This window comes from Ranitomeya imitator, chromosome 2 (genome assembly GCF_032444005.1).
Source record: "Ranitomeya imitator isolate aRanImi1 chromosome 2, aRanImi1.pri, whole genome shotgun sequence".
Lineage (NCBI taxonomy): Eukaryota > Metazoa > Chordata > Amphibia > Anura > Dendrobatidae > Ranitomeya > Ranitomeya imitator.
This window is the reverse complement of record NC_091283.1, coordinates 634,786,869-634,807,013: the sequence shown is the minus strand read 5'-3', so window position 1 is coordinate 634,807,013 and position 20,145 is coordinate 634,786,869. Positions and strand designations below refer to the sequence as shown.

Below are 20,145 nucleotides of genomic sequence, written 5' to 3'. Positions count from 1 at the left end.
GTACTTCAACAAACCCTTCAGCAACCTTCAGAATTACGTAAAGTGGGGCATTCGCTAATTTTTCACTAAGTTACCAGAACAGATGCTCACATTCAAGGCAGTACTCTGTTTTCCCAGAAAAAGCCTTCTGCTGATGCTCATCATTACATTAATGTGATTAAAGGTTTAGCAGAGATAAAAGAGAATTTGCTGTTCTTGCCCTGTTCTAATTCTTCACTCTCAGTCCTAGAAGCAGAGTCTGAACACGGCGGTGGAGACAGGAATATTGAGTTTGAAGATTGGCCCAATATGCCTCCTTTCTTTCATAGACTGATATTTCTACTTATATTTTCCAATGCCTGGAGTAACCCTGTGTTTCAACCTTCTCTTGTGCTGGACATGGCCAAAGTCCTGCTGGATAACTATTGTTTTCCAGAGAATCTGGTAGGAATGCAAGAAACTATAGAGCAAGCAATAAAAAGTGGAGAAATTCTACACATCTCCGATCCATATACATTGGCTAATGTCTTCACAGCTGGAGTACAAGGCTCCCTGAATGATCCTCGTCTCATAGTTTCATATGAGCCAACTGATACAATGGAGAAACAAGAGGTAGAGATCATCCCAACGACTGAGCAACTGCAACTCCTTGTTGAAAAAGCTATTAAGTATGAAGTCCTCACAGGAAACATTGGCTATCTTCGTGTTGACTGTATAATAGGCCAAGATATACTACAAAGAATTGGCCCTTTGCTTGTTAAAAACATATGGAAGAAATTGATGCCAAGTTCTGCTCTTATCCTTGATTTAAGGTATTGCACTCAGGGGAAGATCTCTGGAGTTCCCATTGTTGTTTCCTACTTATGTGAAGCTGAACCTGCGGTCCACATTGATACCATTTACAACCGAGCCTCCAACACCACCTCTGAACTGCGAACATTGCCTGCACTGATAGGTGAGAGATACAGCAAAGATAAAGATGTGGTAGTGCTTACAAGCAGGTTCACCCAAGGTGTCGCGGAAGATGCTGCATACATTCTAAAGCATATGAACAGGGCTGTTCTTGTTGGGGAGAAAACTGCAGGTGGCTCATTGGACATACAGAAGATAAAGATTGGCCAGTCAAATTATTATATCACTGTTCCGGTAGCTAGGTCTATCAGCCCTCTGACTGGGCAGAGTTGGGAAGTGGCTGGAGTCTTTCCTTGTGTGGTTGTTAATGCAGAAGATGCTTTGAATAAAGCCATGGCCATTCTGTCTGTACGTTCTAAAATTCCGAATGTATTACATCAACTCAGTGTGATCTTGGGCAACTTTTATGCTTTCTATGATCGTATACCAACCATTCTAAAGCACCTTTCACATACAGACTATGCAGCAGTCATTTCTGAGGAAGATCTTGCTTCTAAGCTAAATTATGAACTTCATTCAATTACTGAGGATCCAAGGCTAATATTAAGAGGCAAATTAGACACTCCAACAATTCCAGAAGTTTATCCTTCTGCAAAAGATTTACCAGATGACAGAAATCTTCTCCAAACTTTGGTCAACACTGTCTTTAAAGTTAACATCCTTCCAGGAAACATTGGATATTTTCGCTTCGACGAGTTTGCTGATATCTCCATTCTTGCCAAGTTAGGTCCTTATATTGTCACCAAAGTTTGGGATCAAATTAGTAACACAGAAAATCTAATTATAGACTTAAGGTACAACACTGGTGGGCCATCTACAGCTGTTCCTTTACTTTTGTCCTACTTTCAAGAGCCAGAGTCTAGAATCCGTTTATTTACTACATATGACCGTCTTACCAACTCTACCCAAGAATTCTACAGCTTTCCTAAACTTCTAGGAAAACCCTACAGGTCTAAGAAAGGCGTCTATGTGTTGACTAGTCACAAAACATCCACAGCTGCAGAGGAATTTGCTTACCTCATGCAGTCATTAAGCAGGGCAACTATCATTGGAGAAATTACATCTGGGACTCTTATGCATTCTCAGGTATTCAATCTGGAAGAAACCCAATTAACTGTTACAGTACCGGTAATCAATTTTATAGATAACAATGGTGAATGTTGGCTTGGGGGAGGTGTAGTTCCAGATGCAATTGTGCTGGCAGAAGAAGCATTAGACAAAGCTAAAGAGATAATTGCATTTCATCCTGAAGTGTCTGCATTGGTAGAAGGCACAGGGCAACTTTTAGAAGTCCATTATGCGATTCCAGAGGTGGCTTTCAAGGTTAGTCAGGCCCTCCAACACAAGCTATCTGAGGGTAGGTACCGCTCTGTGGTGGACCTAGAGTCTTTAGCTTCTCAACTGACATCTGACATTCAGGAGTTCTCAGGAGATCACAGACTTCATGTTTTTTATAGTGATATTGAGCCTGAAATATTAGAAGATAAAACGGCAAAGATCCCATCTCCTGAAGAGCTCAGCTACATCATTGACGCCTTATTCAAAATTCAAGTATTACCAGGAAACGTAGGTTATCTGCGGTTTGACATGATGGCTGATGCAGAGATTATTAAAGTTATTGGCCCCCAACTAGTTAATCTTGTTTGGAACAAGCTCGTTGATACAAGCTCACTAATTATCGATATGAGATTCAACACTGGTGGTTATTCCACTGCTATCCCCATTTTTTGTTCCTATTTTTTTGACCCAGAGCCTCTGCAACACCTGTACACAGTATATGACCGCAGTACATCCACAGGCACAGAAATCTGGACACTACCGGTGGTGGTTGGCCAAAGATATGGATCTACTAATGACATTTATGTCCTTACAAGTCATATGACTGGATCAGCTGCTGAAGCCTTTACAAGATCAATGAAAGATCTGAACAGAGCAACTATCATTGGGGAGCCAACAAGTGGGGTATCCTTATCTGTTGGTATGTACAAAGTAGAAAAAAGCCACCTTTATGCATCAATTCCAAATCAAGTAGTGATCAGTTCAGTGACTGGTAAAGTATGGAGTGTATCGGGAGTAGAGCCCCATGTTATAATTCAAGCTAATGAAGCTATGAATAGTGCCCACCGCATTATTATCCTACGCTCCAAGATACCCTCAGTCATTCAGACTGCAGGCAAACTCGTGGCAGATAACTATGCAGTTGCAGAAACCGGGGCAGAGGTGGCCTCAAAACTACTGTCATTGGTGAACAAAGCAGACTACAAAATGATAAACTCTGAAGTGGAGTTAGCTGAGAAATTAAACCATGATCTTCAGACCCTTTCTGGAGATGTCCATCTGAAAGCCGTATTCATACCTGAAAACTCCAAGGATCGCATCCCAGGCGTTGTGCCCATGCAGGTAATCTATATACCATACTTTCTTTTCTGTCATTTATATGCATTATTTTTTTATTAGGGCAGTCTAGAATAATGAAGTAATGTTAGAACGTCATTCAGCTGAATTTTGCTGTGAAATTCTGATTTATTAAGGGGTGGCCCTCTGTTCAGGATCATCATTACTTGGTCAGAGTGGAGAGCAACTATCAAGAGTAATTCTAGCTGAAGAGGGCCTGAGCTGTAACCACACAAACTAATGATTTGAATGGACACTGTGTATTGCTTAATTTCCCCTGTGTTGGCGTTGTAGAAAACATAGTTGCTAGTAGCCGATCACTTGTTTTTGCACAAGCTTGCTTCAGTGTACATTAAAGCTTGTGCAAAAACAAGTGATCGGCTGCTGCTCCAAAGAAGCCACTAAGATGTCAAAAATGATTGTGCCTTCAACAAAACTAACTATCCAAAAAATGTTCAAACAGTTCACTGTAGGGTTTAACAATACAATTTACAAATTGCCTGATGGCAAATAAACCCTAACTAAAGATTCTGAGATTTAAAAAATAACTTATTGATTAAACTATATTTACAATATTAATGTCTCAGGAATTAGAAACCAATCATGGCAATAGTGTTTAAACACAACCTAATCCTCTTGAATCTCCTTATGGGATCTCTTCAGGGTGGTGCAATTGCATAGAATAAATTTGTGAAATATCAAAGAAGGAACTCACCCAATCCTGTCTCATAAGTGATTTTAATCCATTACAAAAACGGCATAGTGGAGGTGCAGGTTTCAGGGAGTTTTTCAGGTTATACAGAAGACCTGACAGACTACGGCTGTTTCACGCCTTCCTGGTGCTTCTACGGCACCCTATTCTGTCAGGTCACGCTGTGATTTTACTGTACCTGGCAGATGAAATGTCGGGTTTTCAAGGACATGGGTGTGTAAAAATTGGACAGCACTTGCATTGTCCGAATGCCGTGTGATTTTTTTTCTTTTTATCACACCCATTGACTTGCATTGACGAGTCTCATTCGAGATATGAGGACAATCAGCATGCTGCAATTTTTTTCTCAGTTCGATTTCAGCTGAGAAAAAAAATCGCAGATGATCAGGAACTCATAGATTAACATTGCTCAGAGTGTAATCTGATTTTTTATTGGATTGCCCTCGTCCGTTTTCCTAGCAGATGAGAATGAGTCCAAAGTTTGTTGACCGTAATTTATATTTGGATCTTGTATGTACCCTGTTCTCATGTAGAGCACCATGGGATAAATGGTGCTCTAAAAATAAATAATAATAATAATAATACTGAACATTACCAAACATGATTGTACCAAGACCAATAATGCAATATAGGAGCAAAATAATAATTACAGACCACAACCAAATATTATCAGCTAATACAGTAGTGATAGTACCACCATACGGATCATTAACCACAACCACTGTACTAAGACTGGTATTACTACCATACAGTGCCCGTGTAATGGTAATATCAGTTCTACACATGTGCTGTACAGATAAAGTCACTTCCTGATGACATTGTCACTGATTGGAGTTGGTCACTTTCCTTTTTATTTTCAATTCAGTCCAGACCACCATTATTTATTATTTATTTTACTTAATTTTAAAACTCCATAAATTCCACAGTTCAAGCACGGGGAGAACATGTCCTTGCAGATGTTGTCCTTGGTGGGGTTTGAACCCAAGACCCCAGTGTTGCAAGTCTACAGTGACATAACTACTGAGTTACTGTGCTGCCCTATGACTTCATCCATCTTCTTCCATCCTTGACTCATCTCTACGGAATGTAACACACAGACATCTTTGACTCATCCGGGTGCACCCTCCTCAGCTTCCCCCACCCTTAGGGTTCTTTCACATTGCCTTTAGGCATCCGTTCAATGGCCCAGTCAGGGCTTACGTCCAAACACCCCGAAAAATGTGATTCGGACATTGCTACGGGGCCATAGCCTATAATGGTGCCAACAGAGTGAATGTGCACTCCTTTGTTTATAATTTTCAGGCGAATACGCCTACTGGAGGCTGTAACAGATTGTCAACCTGAACCCATTTGAAATAAATGGGGACCCGAACTTTGGAGCTGGAAATTCTCTTTCTTTCTCCTCGGACTCCCAAACTATAAAACGGACCTTCAAGAGAAGTCCATGTTCGGAGTTCAGCATCGGACACTAGTTGACCATTAAAGGGACACTGTCACCTGAATTTGGAGGGAACAATCTTCAGCCATGGAGGCGGGGTTTTTGGGTGTTTGATTCACCCTTTCCTTACCCGCTGGCTGCATGCTGGCTGCAATATTGGATTGAAGTTCATTCTCTGTCCTCCATAGGACACGCCTGCGCAAGGCAAGATTGCCTTGTGCAGGCATCTACTACGGAGGACAGAGACTGAACTTCAATCCAATATTGCAGCCAGCATGCAGCCAGCGGGTAAGGAAAGGGTGAATCAAACACCCAAAAACCCCGCCTTCATGGCTGAAGATTGTTCCCTCCAAATTCAGGTGACAGTGTCCCTTTAAGAACCCCAAACTTTACAGATAGAGTTAGCTCATCTCTAGTAACTAGTAGTTTCTCCAAGTTGGTGGGTCCTTGGTGGGATTTGCACCCGGGATCCCAGCGTTGCAAAACTTCAGTGTTAATCACTGAGTCACTGTGCTGCCATCTGCCTCCTAATAGTAATAATGCCCCCCTGGGCCTCTTTATAGTAATAGTGCCCCATGTGGCTCACTCTAGTAAGAATGCCCTTTGTGTCTTTTTATACCGTTGCAACCCCCATCGTAAACTAGTCTTATTATACTCAACATTTACATACTTTTTGCTGCTTGCAATAAACCAACCAATAAACTTCATTATAGCAATAGCGCCCCCTGTGCTTCGTTATGGTAAAAGTGCCCCCTTTGCTTTTCTACAGTATTAATGTCCCCTTGTGCCTCCTTTGAGTAATAGAGCCACCCTATAGTACTAATATCCCCCTGTGCTTCCATGTAATACAGCCACCCTATAGTATTAATGTCCCCTGTGCCTAATTAGAGTATTACAGCAGCTCATTTACTAGTGGTTCTCAGCCTGGACGGTCGCTTCTTGGCAACATCCAGTTTGAAAACTGTTTATACCCAGACATGGATTACGGCATGGGACAGAACGATGGACTGGTGAGGGATATGGTTGTTTTTTTTTATTTTTGTTTCATTACAGGAAACAAGGGCTTCAGTGGAATTAGGCTTTAGGTGAGTAAAACTGTGTTTAATATATTTTAATGAATAGTGAAAGAAAAGAGCGCAAGTGTAGTGCACACAAGGCAATAATGAATAAAATGAGGCTTTATTACAACAACAATGCCAAAACAGACAATATATAATTCAAAACAATTAAAATCATGATGGAGCGACATGCAGGACAATGAAAGGCAAGTACGGTAAGTAAGAAATGTGCAAAATTACAAAGATATTCAAAAATGGCAAAAGCAGTCAATATTGTGAACACATGATAAATCTGACATGAAAAAGGCAATGAAAGGATTCCCGGGGGGAGTAATACCGGATGTCTATGACTAAGAATGATTGTCAAACAAGGAAAAAGTAATATTTGTAAATTGTATATAATATACTAGATGGTGGCCCGATTCTAATGCATTGGGTATTCTAGAATATGTATGTAGTTTACAACCACGTAGTATATAGCACAGCCACGTAGTATATAGCACAGCCACGTAGTATATTGCCCAGCCACGTAGTATATTGCCCAGCCACGTAGTATATTGCCCAGCCACGTAGTATATTGCACAGCCACGTATATAGCACAGCCACGTAGTATATAGCACAGAGACATAGTATATAACACTGTCCATGCAGTATATAACCCAGGCCACGTAGTATAGAGCACAGCGATGTAGCATATTGCCCAGTCACGTAATATATACCACAGCCACGTAGTATATAGCACAGCTCATATAGTATATAGCACAGAGATGTAGTATATAACACAGCCCACGCAGTATGTAACACAGCCCACGCAGTATCTAACAGAGCCCACGTAGTATATAGCAATGTGGGCACCATATCCCTGTTAAAAAAAGAATTTAAATAAAAAATAGTTATATACTTACCTTCTGGAGCCCCCGGATACAGGCGAGGCGGTTACCGATGCTCCTCGTGACGCTCCGGTCCCAAGAGTGCACTGCGGTCTCGCGAGATGATGACGCTACGTTATCATCTCGCGAGACCGCAATGCATGGACCGGTCACCAGAACGTCGCGAGGAGCGGGAAAGGCCTCGGCTGGATCCGGGGGCCCACGGAAGGTGAGTATATGATTTTTTTTTTCATTATTTTTAACATTAGATCTTTTGCCTATGCGGCATCAATAGTAAAAAGTTGGTCACACAGGGTTAATAGCAGTGTTAACGGAGTGTGTTACACCGCAGCATAACGCGGTTCGTTAACGCTGCCATTAATCCTGTGTGAGCGCTGACTGGGGTGGAGTATGGACTGCGGGCACTGACTGCGAGGAGTAAGGAGCAGCTATTTTGCCGCTGGACTGTGCCCATCGCTGATTGGTCGTGACCAATCAGCGACTTGGGATTTCCGTGACAGAAAGAAAGACAGAAGGACAGACAGAAAGACGGAAGTGGACCTTAGACAATTATATAGTAGATGAATGAAATTTGCAAATGCCTGTCCTAAGCCAAAAGACCACTCTCCCTGCGAACCAAATCGCGCATGAATATGTACCAAGCGATTGCCATATATAGGAAATATATACATGACATGTTCAAGTCAATATTTAAAATCATGACCAAAGGAATGGAAAAGGTACATCAGTGGCTCAAACACACATGCAAGCCTTCATGATGTGTATATCAAAAAATAATAAGGCAAAAATAAGCCAAATAAAGATCACATATGTGAACCAGGGCCAGCGTTTGGCACAGGCAGACCAGGCAGACGCCTGGGGCCCCCACCTACAAAGGGGGCCCCCTGCATCTGCAACCCCTGTATAAAGTGCCCAGAGGGTGTACAGCAGTGAAGCAGCAGTCCCAGAGCGTCTCACCCAAACCCCCCTTGAGACCCCCTCAGTGCAGTGATTTACTCATGTGGTCCTGGAGCTCTGTGCTGTTTGCTGTAGGATCAGGTTTCACAGTCACATACAGCAGTCATCAGCATAGGCTCTGACCACAGTCACTGCTTGTAATCTGACAGGGCGACCTGCTGTCACTACTGTCTGGATGACACAAGGCAGGAATATTGTCTGCTGAATCAGGGTATTTATTATGTAGAAATAAATGAATTCCCATGTGAAACAATAAAGGGTAAACTATACACATATATAGTACAGGTGTGCATAGGAATCAGCGTTTTTGGTGCATTTTTTTTGCAACCAAAGCCTGCTCTCTTGGCAGTAAAAACACTGCTTTCAAAACACCCATTTTTTAGGGTATGTGCAGAGGATCGGGAAATGGCAGCACCTTGGACGCAGTGGACATGTGCTGCGTCCAAAGTGCTGCCATGTTTTGACCACAGGTGATTCCGCATCTGTTCATTGAACTGTTTGGAATCACCAGATCCTATACATTGTAGGGGTGAGATTTCTCTTGCGGAGACTCGCGTCTACACCAGATAAACTGGCATGCTGAGGTCTGGAGAGACGCACCGCATGTCCATCTCTGCGGGTGAGGTGCAGGTGATAGTGCACACATAGTAGAGATGGGGTTTCTTGAAATCCCATCCACTATACTGTAACATCTGGCCGCTGCGGGTTGGACGCTGCCCCGCAGCGTTTACTGATTGTGGGCACACACCCTTAGAGCTTTTGCGGTTTGTTTTTTACAGTTTACATTTTGTCTACAGTACATGTTTAATAAAGTTAGTGTTATTCACAAAAAATGCAGCGAAAAACAACGTTGCAACATTTGTAGCATTTTTTTAATTTTTTCATTGCTTTCTATGGGTGAAAAAAATTGCTGAAAGCGACACGCTGCAGATTTAAAAAAAGGCTGCAGTTGTGAAATTCAGTCAGGGGAAAATAAAAGGGTGTGCAGGAGATTTCTGAAAATCTCAGTTTTTGCTTGTGCTGTAAAATGCTGTAAACTTATTTGCAGAAGAAAAAGCTGCAAAAATTCTGCATATGAACATAGTGAAAAGCTGCTTTTCAAAGTGCCAGCGAAACATAGGAGATTTATAAAAAATCTTCTGCAGGCGCTTGTTTTTTTCTGACTGGATTTCAGAACTGTAGCGCTATTTAACCCCTTTCTGCCATTAGACGTACTATTCCGTCCATGTGGGGTGGACTTTACTTCCCACGGACGGAATAGTACGTCATAGGCGATCGGCCGCGCTCACGGGGAGCGGTCACGGACTGCCCCCGGCACATTAACCCCCGGCACACCGCGATCAAACATGATCGCGATGTGCCGGCGGTGCAGGGAAGCATCGCGCAGGGAGGGGGCTCCCTGCGGGCTTCCCTGAGACCCCCGCAGCAACGCAATGTGATCGCGTTGCTCCGGGGGTCTCCTACCTCCCTCCCTGCAGAAAGTCCCAGATCCAAGATGGCCACGGATCCGGGTCCTGCAGGGAGGGAGGTGGCTTACCAAGTGTTTGCTCAGAGCAGGCACTTGGTAACGCTGCACTGCTCTCAGACAGATCGGTGATCTGTCAGAGTGCTGTGCAAACTGGCAGATCACCGATCTGTATTGTCCCCCCCCCCGGGACAAAGTAAAAAAGTTTAAAAAATTTTTTACAAGTGTGTAAAAAAAAAAAAAAAAAAAAATCCTAAATAATGAAAAAAAAAAAATGTATATTATTCCCATAAATACATTTCTTTATCTAAATAAAAAAAACAAACAATAAAAGTACACATATTTAGTATCGCCGCGTCCGTAACGACCCGACCTATAAAAATGTCCCACTAGTTAACCCTTTCAGTAAACACCGTAAGAAAAAAAAAAAAAACGAGACAAAAAACAATGCTTTATTATCATACCGCCGAACAAAAAGTGGAATAACACGCGATCAAAAAAACAGATATAAATAACCATGGTACCGCTGAAAGCGTCATCTTGTCCCGCAAAAAACGAGCCGCCATACAGCAACATCAGCAAAAAAATAAAAAAGTTATAGTCCTCAGAATAAAGCGATGCAAAAATAATTATTTTTTCTATAAAATAGTTTTTATCGTATAAAAGCGCCAAAACATTAAAAAAATGATATAAATGAGGTGTCGCTGTAATCGTACTGACCCGAAGAATAAAACTGCTTTATCAATTTAACCAAACATGGAACGGTATAAACGCCTCCCCCCAAAGAAATTCATGAATAGCTGGTTTTTGGTCATTCTGCCTCACAAAAATCGGAATAAAAAGCGATCAAAAAATGTCACGTGCCCGAAAATGTTACCAATAAAAACGTCAACTCGTCCCGCAAAAAACAAGACCTCACATGATTCTGTGGACCAAAATATGGAAAAATTATAGCTCTCAGAATGTGGTAACGCAAAAAATGTTTTTTGCAATAAAAAGCGTCTTTCAGTGTGTGACGGCTGCCAATCATAAAAATCCGCTAAAAAACCCGCTATAAAAGTAAATCAAACCCCCCTTCATCACCCCCTTAGTTAGGGAAAAATAAAAAAAAATTTAAAAAATGTATTTATTTCCATTTTCCCATTAGGGTTAGGGCTAGGGTTAGGGTTAGGGCTAGGGTTAGGGTTAGGGCTAGGGTTAGGGCTAGGGTTAGGGCTAGGCTTAGGGCTAGGGCTAGGGTTAGGGTTAGGGCTAGGGCTAGGGTTAGGGTTAGGGCTAGGGTTAGGGCTAGGGTTAGGGCTAGGGTTATGGCTAGGGCTAGGGTTAGGGCTAGGGTTAGGGCTAGGGTTAAGGCTAGGGTTAGGGCTAGGGTTAAGGATACAGTTAGGGTTAAGGCTACAGTTAGGGCTGGGGCTAAAGTTAGGGTTAGGGTTTGGATTACATTTGCGGTTGGGAATAGGGTTGGGATTAGGGTTAGGGGTGTGTCTGGGTTAGAGGTGTGGTTAGGGTTACCGTTGGAATTAGGGTTAGGGGTGTGTTTGGATTAGGGTTTCAGTTACAATTGGGGGTTTCCACTGTTTAGGCACATCAGGGGCTCTCCAAACGCGACATGGCGTCCGATCTCAATTCCAGCCAATTCTGCGTTGAAAAAGTAAAACAGTGCTCCTTCCCTTCCGAGCTCTCCTGTGTGTCCAAACAGGAGTTTACCCCAACATATGGGGTATCAGCATACTCGGAACAAATTGGACAACAACTTTTGGGGTCCAATTTCTCCTGTTACCCTTGGGAAAATACAAAACTGGGGGCTAAAAAATAATTTTTGTAGGAAAAAAAAAGATTTTTTATTTTCACGGCTCGGCGTTATAAACTGTAGTGAAACACTTGGGGGCTCAAAGTTCTCACAACACATCTAGATAAGTTCGTGGGGGGGTCTAGTTTCCAATATGGGGTCACTTGTGGGGGTTTCTACTGTTTAGGTACATTAGGGGCTCTGCAAACGCAATGTGACGCCTGCAGACCATTCCATCTAAGTCTGCATTCCAAATGGCGCTCCTTCCCTTCCGAGCCCTCCCATGCGCCCAAACGGTGGATCCCCCCCACATATGGGGCATCAGCGCACTCAGGACAAATTGCACAACAACTTTTGGCGTCCAATTTCTCCTGTTACCCTCGAGAAAATACAAAACTGGGGGCTAAAAAATAATTTTGGGGGGAATTTTTTTTTTTTTTTTCACGGCTCTGCGTTAGAAACTGTAGTGAAACACTTGGGGGCTCAAAGTTCTCACAACACATCTAGATAAGTTCCTTGGGGGGTCTAGTTTCCAATATGGGGTCACTTGTGGGGGGTTTCTACTGTTTAGGTACATTAGGGGCTCTGCAAACGCAATGTGACGCCTGCGGACCATTCCATCTAAGTCTGTATTCCAAATGGCGCTCCTTCCCTTCCGAGCCCTCCCATGCGCCCAAACGGTGGTTCCCCCCCACATATGGGGTATCAGCGCAGTCAGGACAAATTGCACAACAACTTTTGGGGTCCAATTTCTCCTGTTACCCTTGGGAAAATACAAAACTGGGGACTAAAAAATAATTTTTGTGGGAAAAAATTTTTGTTTTATTTTTACGGCTTTGCATTATAAACTTCTGTGAAGCTCTTGGTGGGTCAAAGTGCTCACCACACATCTAGATAAGTTCCTTAGGGGGTCTACTTTCCAAAATGGTGTCACTTGTGGGGGGTTTCAATGTTTAGGCACATCAGTGGCTCTCCAAACGCAACATGGCGTCTCATCTCAATTCCTGTGAATTTTGCATTGAAAAGTCAAACGGCGCTCCTTCCCTTCCGAGCTCTCCCATGCGCCCAAACAGTGGTTTAACCCCACATATGGGGTATCAGCGTATTCAGGACAAATTGTACAACAACTTTTTGGTTCCAATTTCTTCTCTTACCATTGGGAAAATAAAAAATTGGGGGCGAAAAGATAATTTTTGTGAAAAAAAAATGATTTTTTGTTTTTACGGTTCTGCATTATAAACTTCTGTGAAGCACTTGGTGGGTCAAAGTGCTCACCACACCTCTAGATAAGTTCCTTAGGGGGTCTACTTTCCAAAATGGTGTCACTTGTGGGGGGTTTCAATGTTTAGGCACATCAGTGGCTCTTCAAACGCAACATGGCGTCCCATCTCAATTCCTGTCAATTTTGCATTGAAAGGTCAAACGGCGCTCCTTCCCTTCCGAGCTCTCCCATGCGCCCAAACAATGGTTTACCCCCACATATGGGGTATCAGCGTACTCAGGACAAATTGTGCAACAACTTTTTGGTTCCAATTTCTTCTCTTACCATTGGGAAAATAAAAAATTGGGGGCGAAAAGATAATTTTTGTGAAAAAAAAATGATTTTTTATTTTTACGGTTCTGCATTATAAACTTCTGTGAAGCACTTGGTGGGTCAAAGTGCTCACCACACCTCTAGATAAGTTCCTTAGGGGGTCTACTTTCCAAAATGGTGTCACTTGTGGGGGGTTTCAATGTTTAGGCACATCAGTGGCTCTTCAAACGCAACATGGCGTCCCATCTCAATTCCTGTCAATTTTGCATTGAAAGGTCAAACGGCGCTCCTTCCCTTCCGAGCTCTCCCATGCGCCCAAACAGTGGTTTACCCCCACATATGGGGTATCAGCGTACTCAGGACAAATTGTGCAACAACTTTTTGGTTCCAATTTCTTCTCTTACCATTGGGAAAATAAAAAATTGGGGGCGAAAAGATAATTTTTGTGAAGAAAAATGATTTTTTATTTTTACTGTTCTGCATTATAAACTTCTGTGAAGCACTTGGTGGGTCAAAGTGCTCACCACACCTCTAGATAAGTTACTTAGGGGGTCTACTTTCCAAAATGGTGTCACTTGTGGGGGGTTTCAATGTTTAGGCACATCAGGGGCTCTCCAAACGCAACATGGCGTCCCATCTCATTTCTAGTCAATTTTGCATTAAAAAGTCAAATGGCGCTCCTTCGCTTCCAAGATCTGTCATGCGCCCAAACAGTGGTTTACCTCCACTTATGGGGTATTCGCGTACTCAGGACAAATTGTACAACAAGGTTTGGGGTCCATTTTCTCCTGTAACCCTTGGTAAAAAAAAAAAAAAATTGGAGCTGAAGTAAATTTTTTGTGAAAAAAAGTTAAATGTTAATTTTTATTTAAACATTCCAAAAATTCCTGTGAAAGGGGTTAATAAACTTCCTGAATGTGGTTTTGAGAACCTTGAGGGGTGCAGTTTTTAGAATGGTGTCACACTTGGGTATTTTCTATCATATAGACCCCTCAAAATGACTTCAAATGAGATGTGGTCCTTAAAATAAAATGGTGTTGTAAAAATGAGAAATTGCTGGTCAACTTTTAACCCTTATAACTCCCTAACAAAAAAAAATTTTGGTTCCAAAATTGTGCTGATGTAAAGTAGACATGTGGGAAATGTTACTTATTAAGTATTTTGTGTGACATATCTCTGTGATTTAATTGCATAAAAATTCAAATTGGAAAATTGCGAAATTTTCAAAATTTTCGCCATATTTCTGTTTTTTTCACAAATAAACGCAGGTAATATCAAAGAAATTTTACCACTATCATGAAGTACAATATGTCACGAGAAAACAATGTCAGAATCACCGGGATCCGTTGAAGCGTTCCAGAGTTATAACCTCATAAAGGGACAGTGGTCAGAATTGTAAAAATTGGCCCGGTCCATAACATGCAAACCACCCTTGGGGGTAAAGGGGTTAAACTGTAGCGTGTCACTTCTTTCAGTGTGTTTTCACCTGTAGAAAGCAATGAAAGAATAAAAAAGCTGCAGATATTGCAACGGCATTTTTCACTGCAATTTTTTGAGTGGTTTTGGTGAATTAAACTATTAGGTCTCGTTCACATGTTCAGTATTTGTAATGCAGAAACAGCAATGGAACAATGAGGCTATGTGCACACATTGCGGAATCTGCCACGGATTCTTCCACGCAGATTCCTAAAAATCTGCAAGTAAGACGCCCTGCGTTTTACCTGCAGATTTATGGCGGAATTACCGCGGTTTTTGTGCGGTTTTCAACAGCGTTTTTACACCTGCAGATTCCTATTATGGAGCAGGTGTAAAACGCTGCAGAATCCGCACAAAGAATTGACATGCTGCAGAAAATACAACGCAGCGTTTCTGCGCAGTATTTTCCGCAGCATGTGTATGGTGGATTTTGTTTTCCAGACGTTTACATGGTACTGTACAACGCATGGAAAACTGCTGCAGATCCACAGCAGAATCCGCAGCGTGTGCAACATACCCTGAGAAACACGTCACCACTTCTGTATTTTTCACCCTCCTGGTTTTGGCTTACACATACTGATGTGAAATACTGACCCAATACTGACCAAATACTGATCATATGAATGTGGTCTTAAACATACTGTAGACAAAGCAAACATCCTCACTCCAAAAAAAAGCTGAAGAAAGTGTGTAGAACACCACAAAACAAGCTGAAAACAGGTGTTTTGAACGCAACATTTTTACTGCTAATAGAAAAGGTTTTGGCTAGTGATAAAAATGCTGCATGTGAACATAGTCTTACTCTGAAATGCCATGTCTATCTGTGGTGTTACATAGGACTGCATGTGATATATACTAAATTATCTGTACTCAAAGAATTATCACTGCTGTCTCTGGTGTTACCTAGGACTGCAGGTGACATCTACTACATTATATGTTCTCAGAGAGTTAGCACTGTTTTATCTGAAGAGTTAAAAAACAATTAAGAGGGGGTTGGGGGCAACTCTTTGTCTTGGGGCTTGGGCCCCCAATCATTTCTGACCCTAGCAACGCCCCTGCATACAGCTAATAGTGGCAGACCTGTTGGCTGATATAAGGCCCCTAAATATGGGGGCACAGTGTGAGCACTGGCTCCAGGCCCCTCCACCAACTGTATCCGCATCCTGCTCATGTACTGTAATCTAAATGTTTGTGTGATTTTACAATGTTAGCATTTGGGGCCCCACTTTAAATTTTTGCCTAGGGCCCCACTTTGTCTAAAACCGGCCCTGATGTGAACAAGCCACCATGATGAACTAGTATCCCCAAGGTTGTCAACAAAGACTGCACAAATATATGAACATACTTACTAGACCAAGATGCCCTAGTTCTGCCCAACACGTGTCGCTGCCTCAAAGCAGCTTCATCAGGGAAAGTCGTCATGAGGTGAGTAAGGACCTTATTTATAAAAGGGTGCGCATTGAGTAGCACCTGGCTACATGGTTCATTTGTACTGGATTAAGTGGTGCCCACTTTCTTCTCATTCTCAAGGGATATTTTTTAATAAAAAAGTTAAAGTGTTGTTTTTTTATTTCAAATAAAGGACTTTATACTTGCTGTGTCTTTATTTTCAGTACAACTATAGGATTAGTAATGGATAGGTGTCTTATAGACACCTCTCCATATCTAAGCTGTGGGCTTGATCTCACGGGACAATACAAAGGTAGCATCGACACCACAAATATGAACCCCACTTGCCACCGCTACAGTGCAAGTGGGAAGAGCCAGGCAAAGCGCCATAATTGGCGCATCTAGTAGATGTGTCTTTGCTTGGCCACTGTGGGCTGCTATTTTTAGGCTGGTGGGTCAATATCAATGGCGTAGCTGTCTGCTTTTGCAAGGCTGGTTATCAAAAATGGGGGGAGGGGAACCTCACAACAGTTTTTTAAATTATTTATTTAAATTTAAAAAATGCATGGGAACACCTCAATTCTTGATAACCAGCCTTGCTAGTGCTCACAGCTGAGGGTTGTAGTCCCCAGCTGTGAGTTTTGCTTGGCTCGCTATCAAAAATAGAAGGGAACCCACGCTGGATTTTTCATTTATGTATTTATAGTGCAGTCAGCGAGTGATGAATAATCCCATCAGCCGCTGCCTGCTCTCACTATTATTAATGGCAGCAGTCGTAGGCTGAATGGAGTATTAGTACCATCAGCCGCCAGCTGCTCACATTTGAATATAACCCTCAACAATCTACCCTGATCGCTGGCTGAGCAGGGGAGAAAGATGAGAGCCGTCTTCAGCACCTTGCGCCGGGGAACAGTGCTAACTATACCGCTGCTTCTCAGGCGCCGGTACGTGTCACAATGATGACATCCGTGTGCACGTGTATGGGACGTTTTGCGACCCATACTGCAGACAAGTCAACGTATTTTGCCCGTATTTTTGGGTCTACGTGTGTAAGTGTCTCCAGTACATGAGAAAACTGTCACCACACACAGGGCTGCCACTAGAAATTTTGGGGCCCCATACTGGCAAAATTTTCAGGGCCCCCTTGAGACTCCACCCAGGCTCCACCCCAGCCCCGCCTCCACGCTCCACCCCTCGGACTGTCCACAGTCCCACCGCTCTCTCTTGGAAAAACTCCACTTCTCACCTATGACACATTAAGAGTTCAGATCACCAGATCTAGCCGGCAGCTTTTTTTTGGCCAAAAGATTTTTTAAGCCACCACCATAACACAGTAGACACTTTTGGCCGGGCCCTACTCTTCTGTAACCTATTAAATATTTGTTAAAATATGCAATACAATTTAGGTATATTTTTATTTATTTTTCAATTTTTAAAATGACCAATAATATCACATACAAGGAACAAATACCGCTACACCATGACCAGACCGCATATTACCACCAGTGATCGAGTAATATCACATACAAGGAACAAATACCGCAACACCATGTCCAGACAACATATTACCACCACATAGTGGCTGAATACTACAATTCTGATCAGTAATAAAAAAAAGCACCATACTATCACCATAAGTGCCATTATACACAGGAGATCTGTACTTAGTATGCAGTGTCTGTGTACAGATAATACAGTGATCACTAGTAAAATTATACACAGGAGCTCTGTATATAGTATACAGTGTATAGTGTCAGTGTATAGGTAACACACTGACTCACCAGTGACGTCTCTAGGTGAAGTCCTTCATCTTTCATCCAGCACAGACCGCCATCATTTCTTCCAGCCAGGACTCATCTCTGCAGGAAATAACACAGTTATCTCAAGCTCTGCTTGCAGAACACATTACTTAATTTTTCCCAACTTCTACATTACACCACATGAAGAAAAAGAGGCGACATAGTGTCACTCTACACAGTAACAGGACCGCCCCCCCCCATTTAGAACAGTATACTCAAAAAATAAAATAAATACTTCACTGCAGTAATAATATCCCTAAATTAGTCCCTATGGTAATAATATTCCCCATCCTGGCCACCGTGTGTCTCATTCCTGGCATCAGCCATATGTTCTCCCATCCTGCCCTCATGAGTATCCATTCTGCCCCATATGATCTCCCCATCCTGCCCCATCTGTCTCCATCATATCCATCCTGCCCCATGATCCTGCACAATCTGTCTCCAATCCTGCCCCATCTGTCTCCAATTCTGCCCCCAGTGTCTCCAATCATGCCCCATGTCTTTCATCCTGCCCTGTGTCTCCATTCTGCCCACTATGTCTCCAATCATGCCCCCATGTCTGCAATCCTGCCACTTGTCTCCAATCATGCCCCCTGTGTCTCCATTCTGCCCCATCTGTCTCCAATCCTGCCCCATCTGTCTCCAGTCATGCCCCCATGTCTTTCATCCTGCCCCATGTCTCCAATCATCCCTCGTATCTCCATTCTGCCCCGTGTCTTGCATTCTGCCCCAATGTCCAGCATTCTGCCCGTGTCCAGCATTCTGCCCCTGTGTCTCAGTCTGCCCCTGTGTCCAGCATTCTGCCTGTGTCCAGCATTCTGCCCGTGTCCAGCATTCTGCCCCTGTGTCTCAGTCTGCCCCTGTGTCCAGCATTCTGCCCCTGTCCAGCATTATGCCCCGTGTCTCAGTCTGCCCCTGTGTCCAGCATTCTGCCCCTGTGTCCAGTATTTTGCCCCTGTGTCCAGCATTCTTCCCCGTGTCCAGCATTCTGCCCCCGTGTCCAGCATTCTTCCACTGTGTCCAGCATACTGACCCCTGTGTCCAGCTGCTCCAGCATACTGCCCCTGTCCAGCATTCTGCCCCAGCATATCCAGCATCTCTGCCCCAGCGTGTCCAGCATTCTGCCCCTGTGTCCAGCATTCTGCCCCTGCGTCCAGCATTCTGCCCCCGTGTCCAGCATTCTGCCCCCGTGTTCAGCATTCTGCCCCTGTGTCCAGCATTCTGCCCCTGTGCCCAGCATACTGCCCCTGTGTCCAGCATACTGCCCGTGTCCAGCTGCTCCAGTATACTGCCCCTGTCCAGCATTCTGCCCCAGCGTGTCCAGCATCTCTGCCCCAGCATGTCCAGCATACTACCCCTGTGTCCAGCATTCTACCCCGGGGCCCCCTGGATCGCCGCTCTCTCAAAAAAAAATAAAACACGAGTTCTTACCTGGCCGTGCTCCTGCGGCGGGCGAAGCTCACTCCCTCTACACAGGTGAAGCACGCACTCGCCGGCAGCTGACAATGACGTCAGACGCTGGCGAAGTTCACACTGCGGCCGCCCAAGTCAGCTGCCAGCCTCCGACTGGCTGGCGGCGGCTGTTAACTATTGACATGCGGGCACGGGCCCGCACGTCAATAGCGTGCCGCAGTGCCTGTAGGGGGGGCCCGGTGAGCAGATGAGACGGGGCCCGATGAGGGCCCCCTCTACTCACCGGACCCCATACGCCAGTAATGGCTTTAATGCCCTGACCACACATACCGGACACACTGTTGTCTGAAAGAGGCCTAATAGTATACCCTATAGTATAAATGTCCCACTGTGCCTTCTTATAATTATACCATACCCACCACAGTAGTAATGCCTCCACTGTGCCTGGCAAAGAATAACAATCTAATTCTCACCTTACTGTGCTCCCACAAAGAATACTTATGTGCTGCTACATTGCGGACTCCGGCCTAGTACAGGTAGCACAATGGAGCACTTCCTAGTCCTGTGCATTCACATCTCTGTTCAGCACACTATTCAGCACACTCTGAGCCGTTCCTGACTGGTTTGGTATCTTGAGGCTTTTAATGTCACTTATGCTATTTCTTTCTTTCAGATGCCACCTCCTGAGATGTTTGAGGACCTCATCAAATTTTCCTTTCACACTGATGTGTTTGAGAAGAACATTGGTTACTTGAGATTTGATATGTTTGCCGACTGTGAGATTCTTCACCAAGTATCAGATCTTTTAGTACAACATGTTTGGAAGAAAGTTGTTGATACAGGTGCCTTAATCATTGACTTGAGGTAGGTTGGCTAGCCCGCTCTGTTCAGAATTTGCTTAGTATTTCAGTCCTCCAAGACATCTCCTAGTGTTCAAGGT

General features: G+C 43.5%; 1 protein-coding gene across 1 annotated transcript in view; it reads left to right on the top strand.

Moving 5' to 3' along the window:
* Window positions 1-208: 208 nt before the first annotated feature.
* The window catches only part of RBP3 (retinol binding protein 3), a 33,069-nt gene continuing 13,132 nt past the window's right edge, over window positions 209-20,145 (top strand). The window contains exons 1-2 of the mRNA XM_069752673.1: window positions 209-3,291; window positions 19,879-20,069. Coding sequence (XP_069608774.1) covers window positions 289-3,291; window positions 19,879-20,069 — 3,194 coding nt within the window. The 5' untranslated portion in view covers window positions 209-288. The remainder of the gene's footprint in view (window positions 3,292-19,878; window positions 20,070-20,145) is intronic.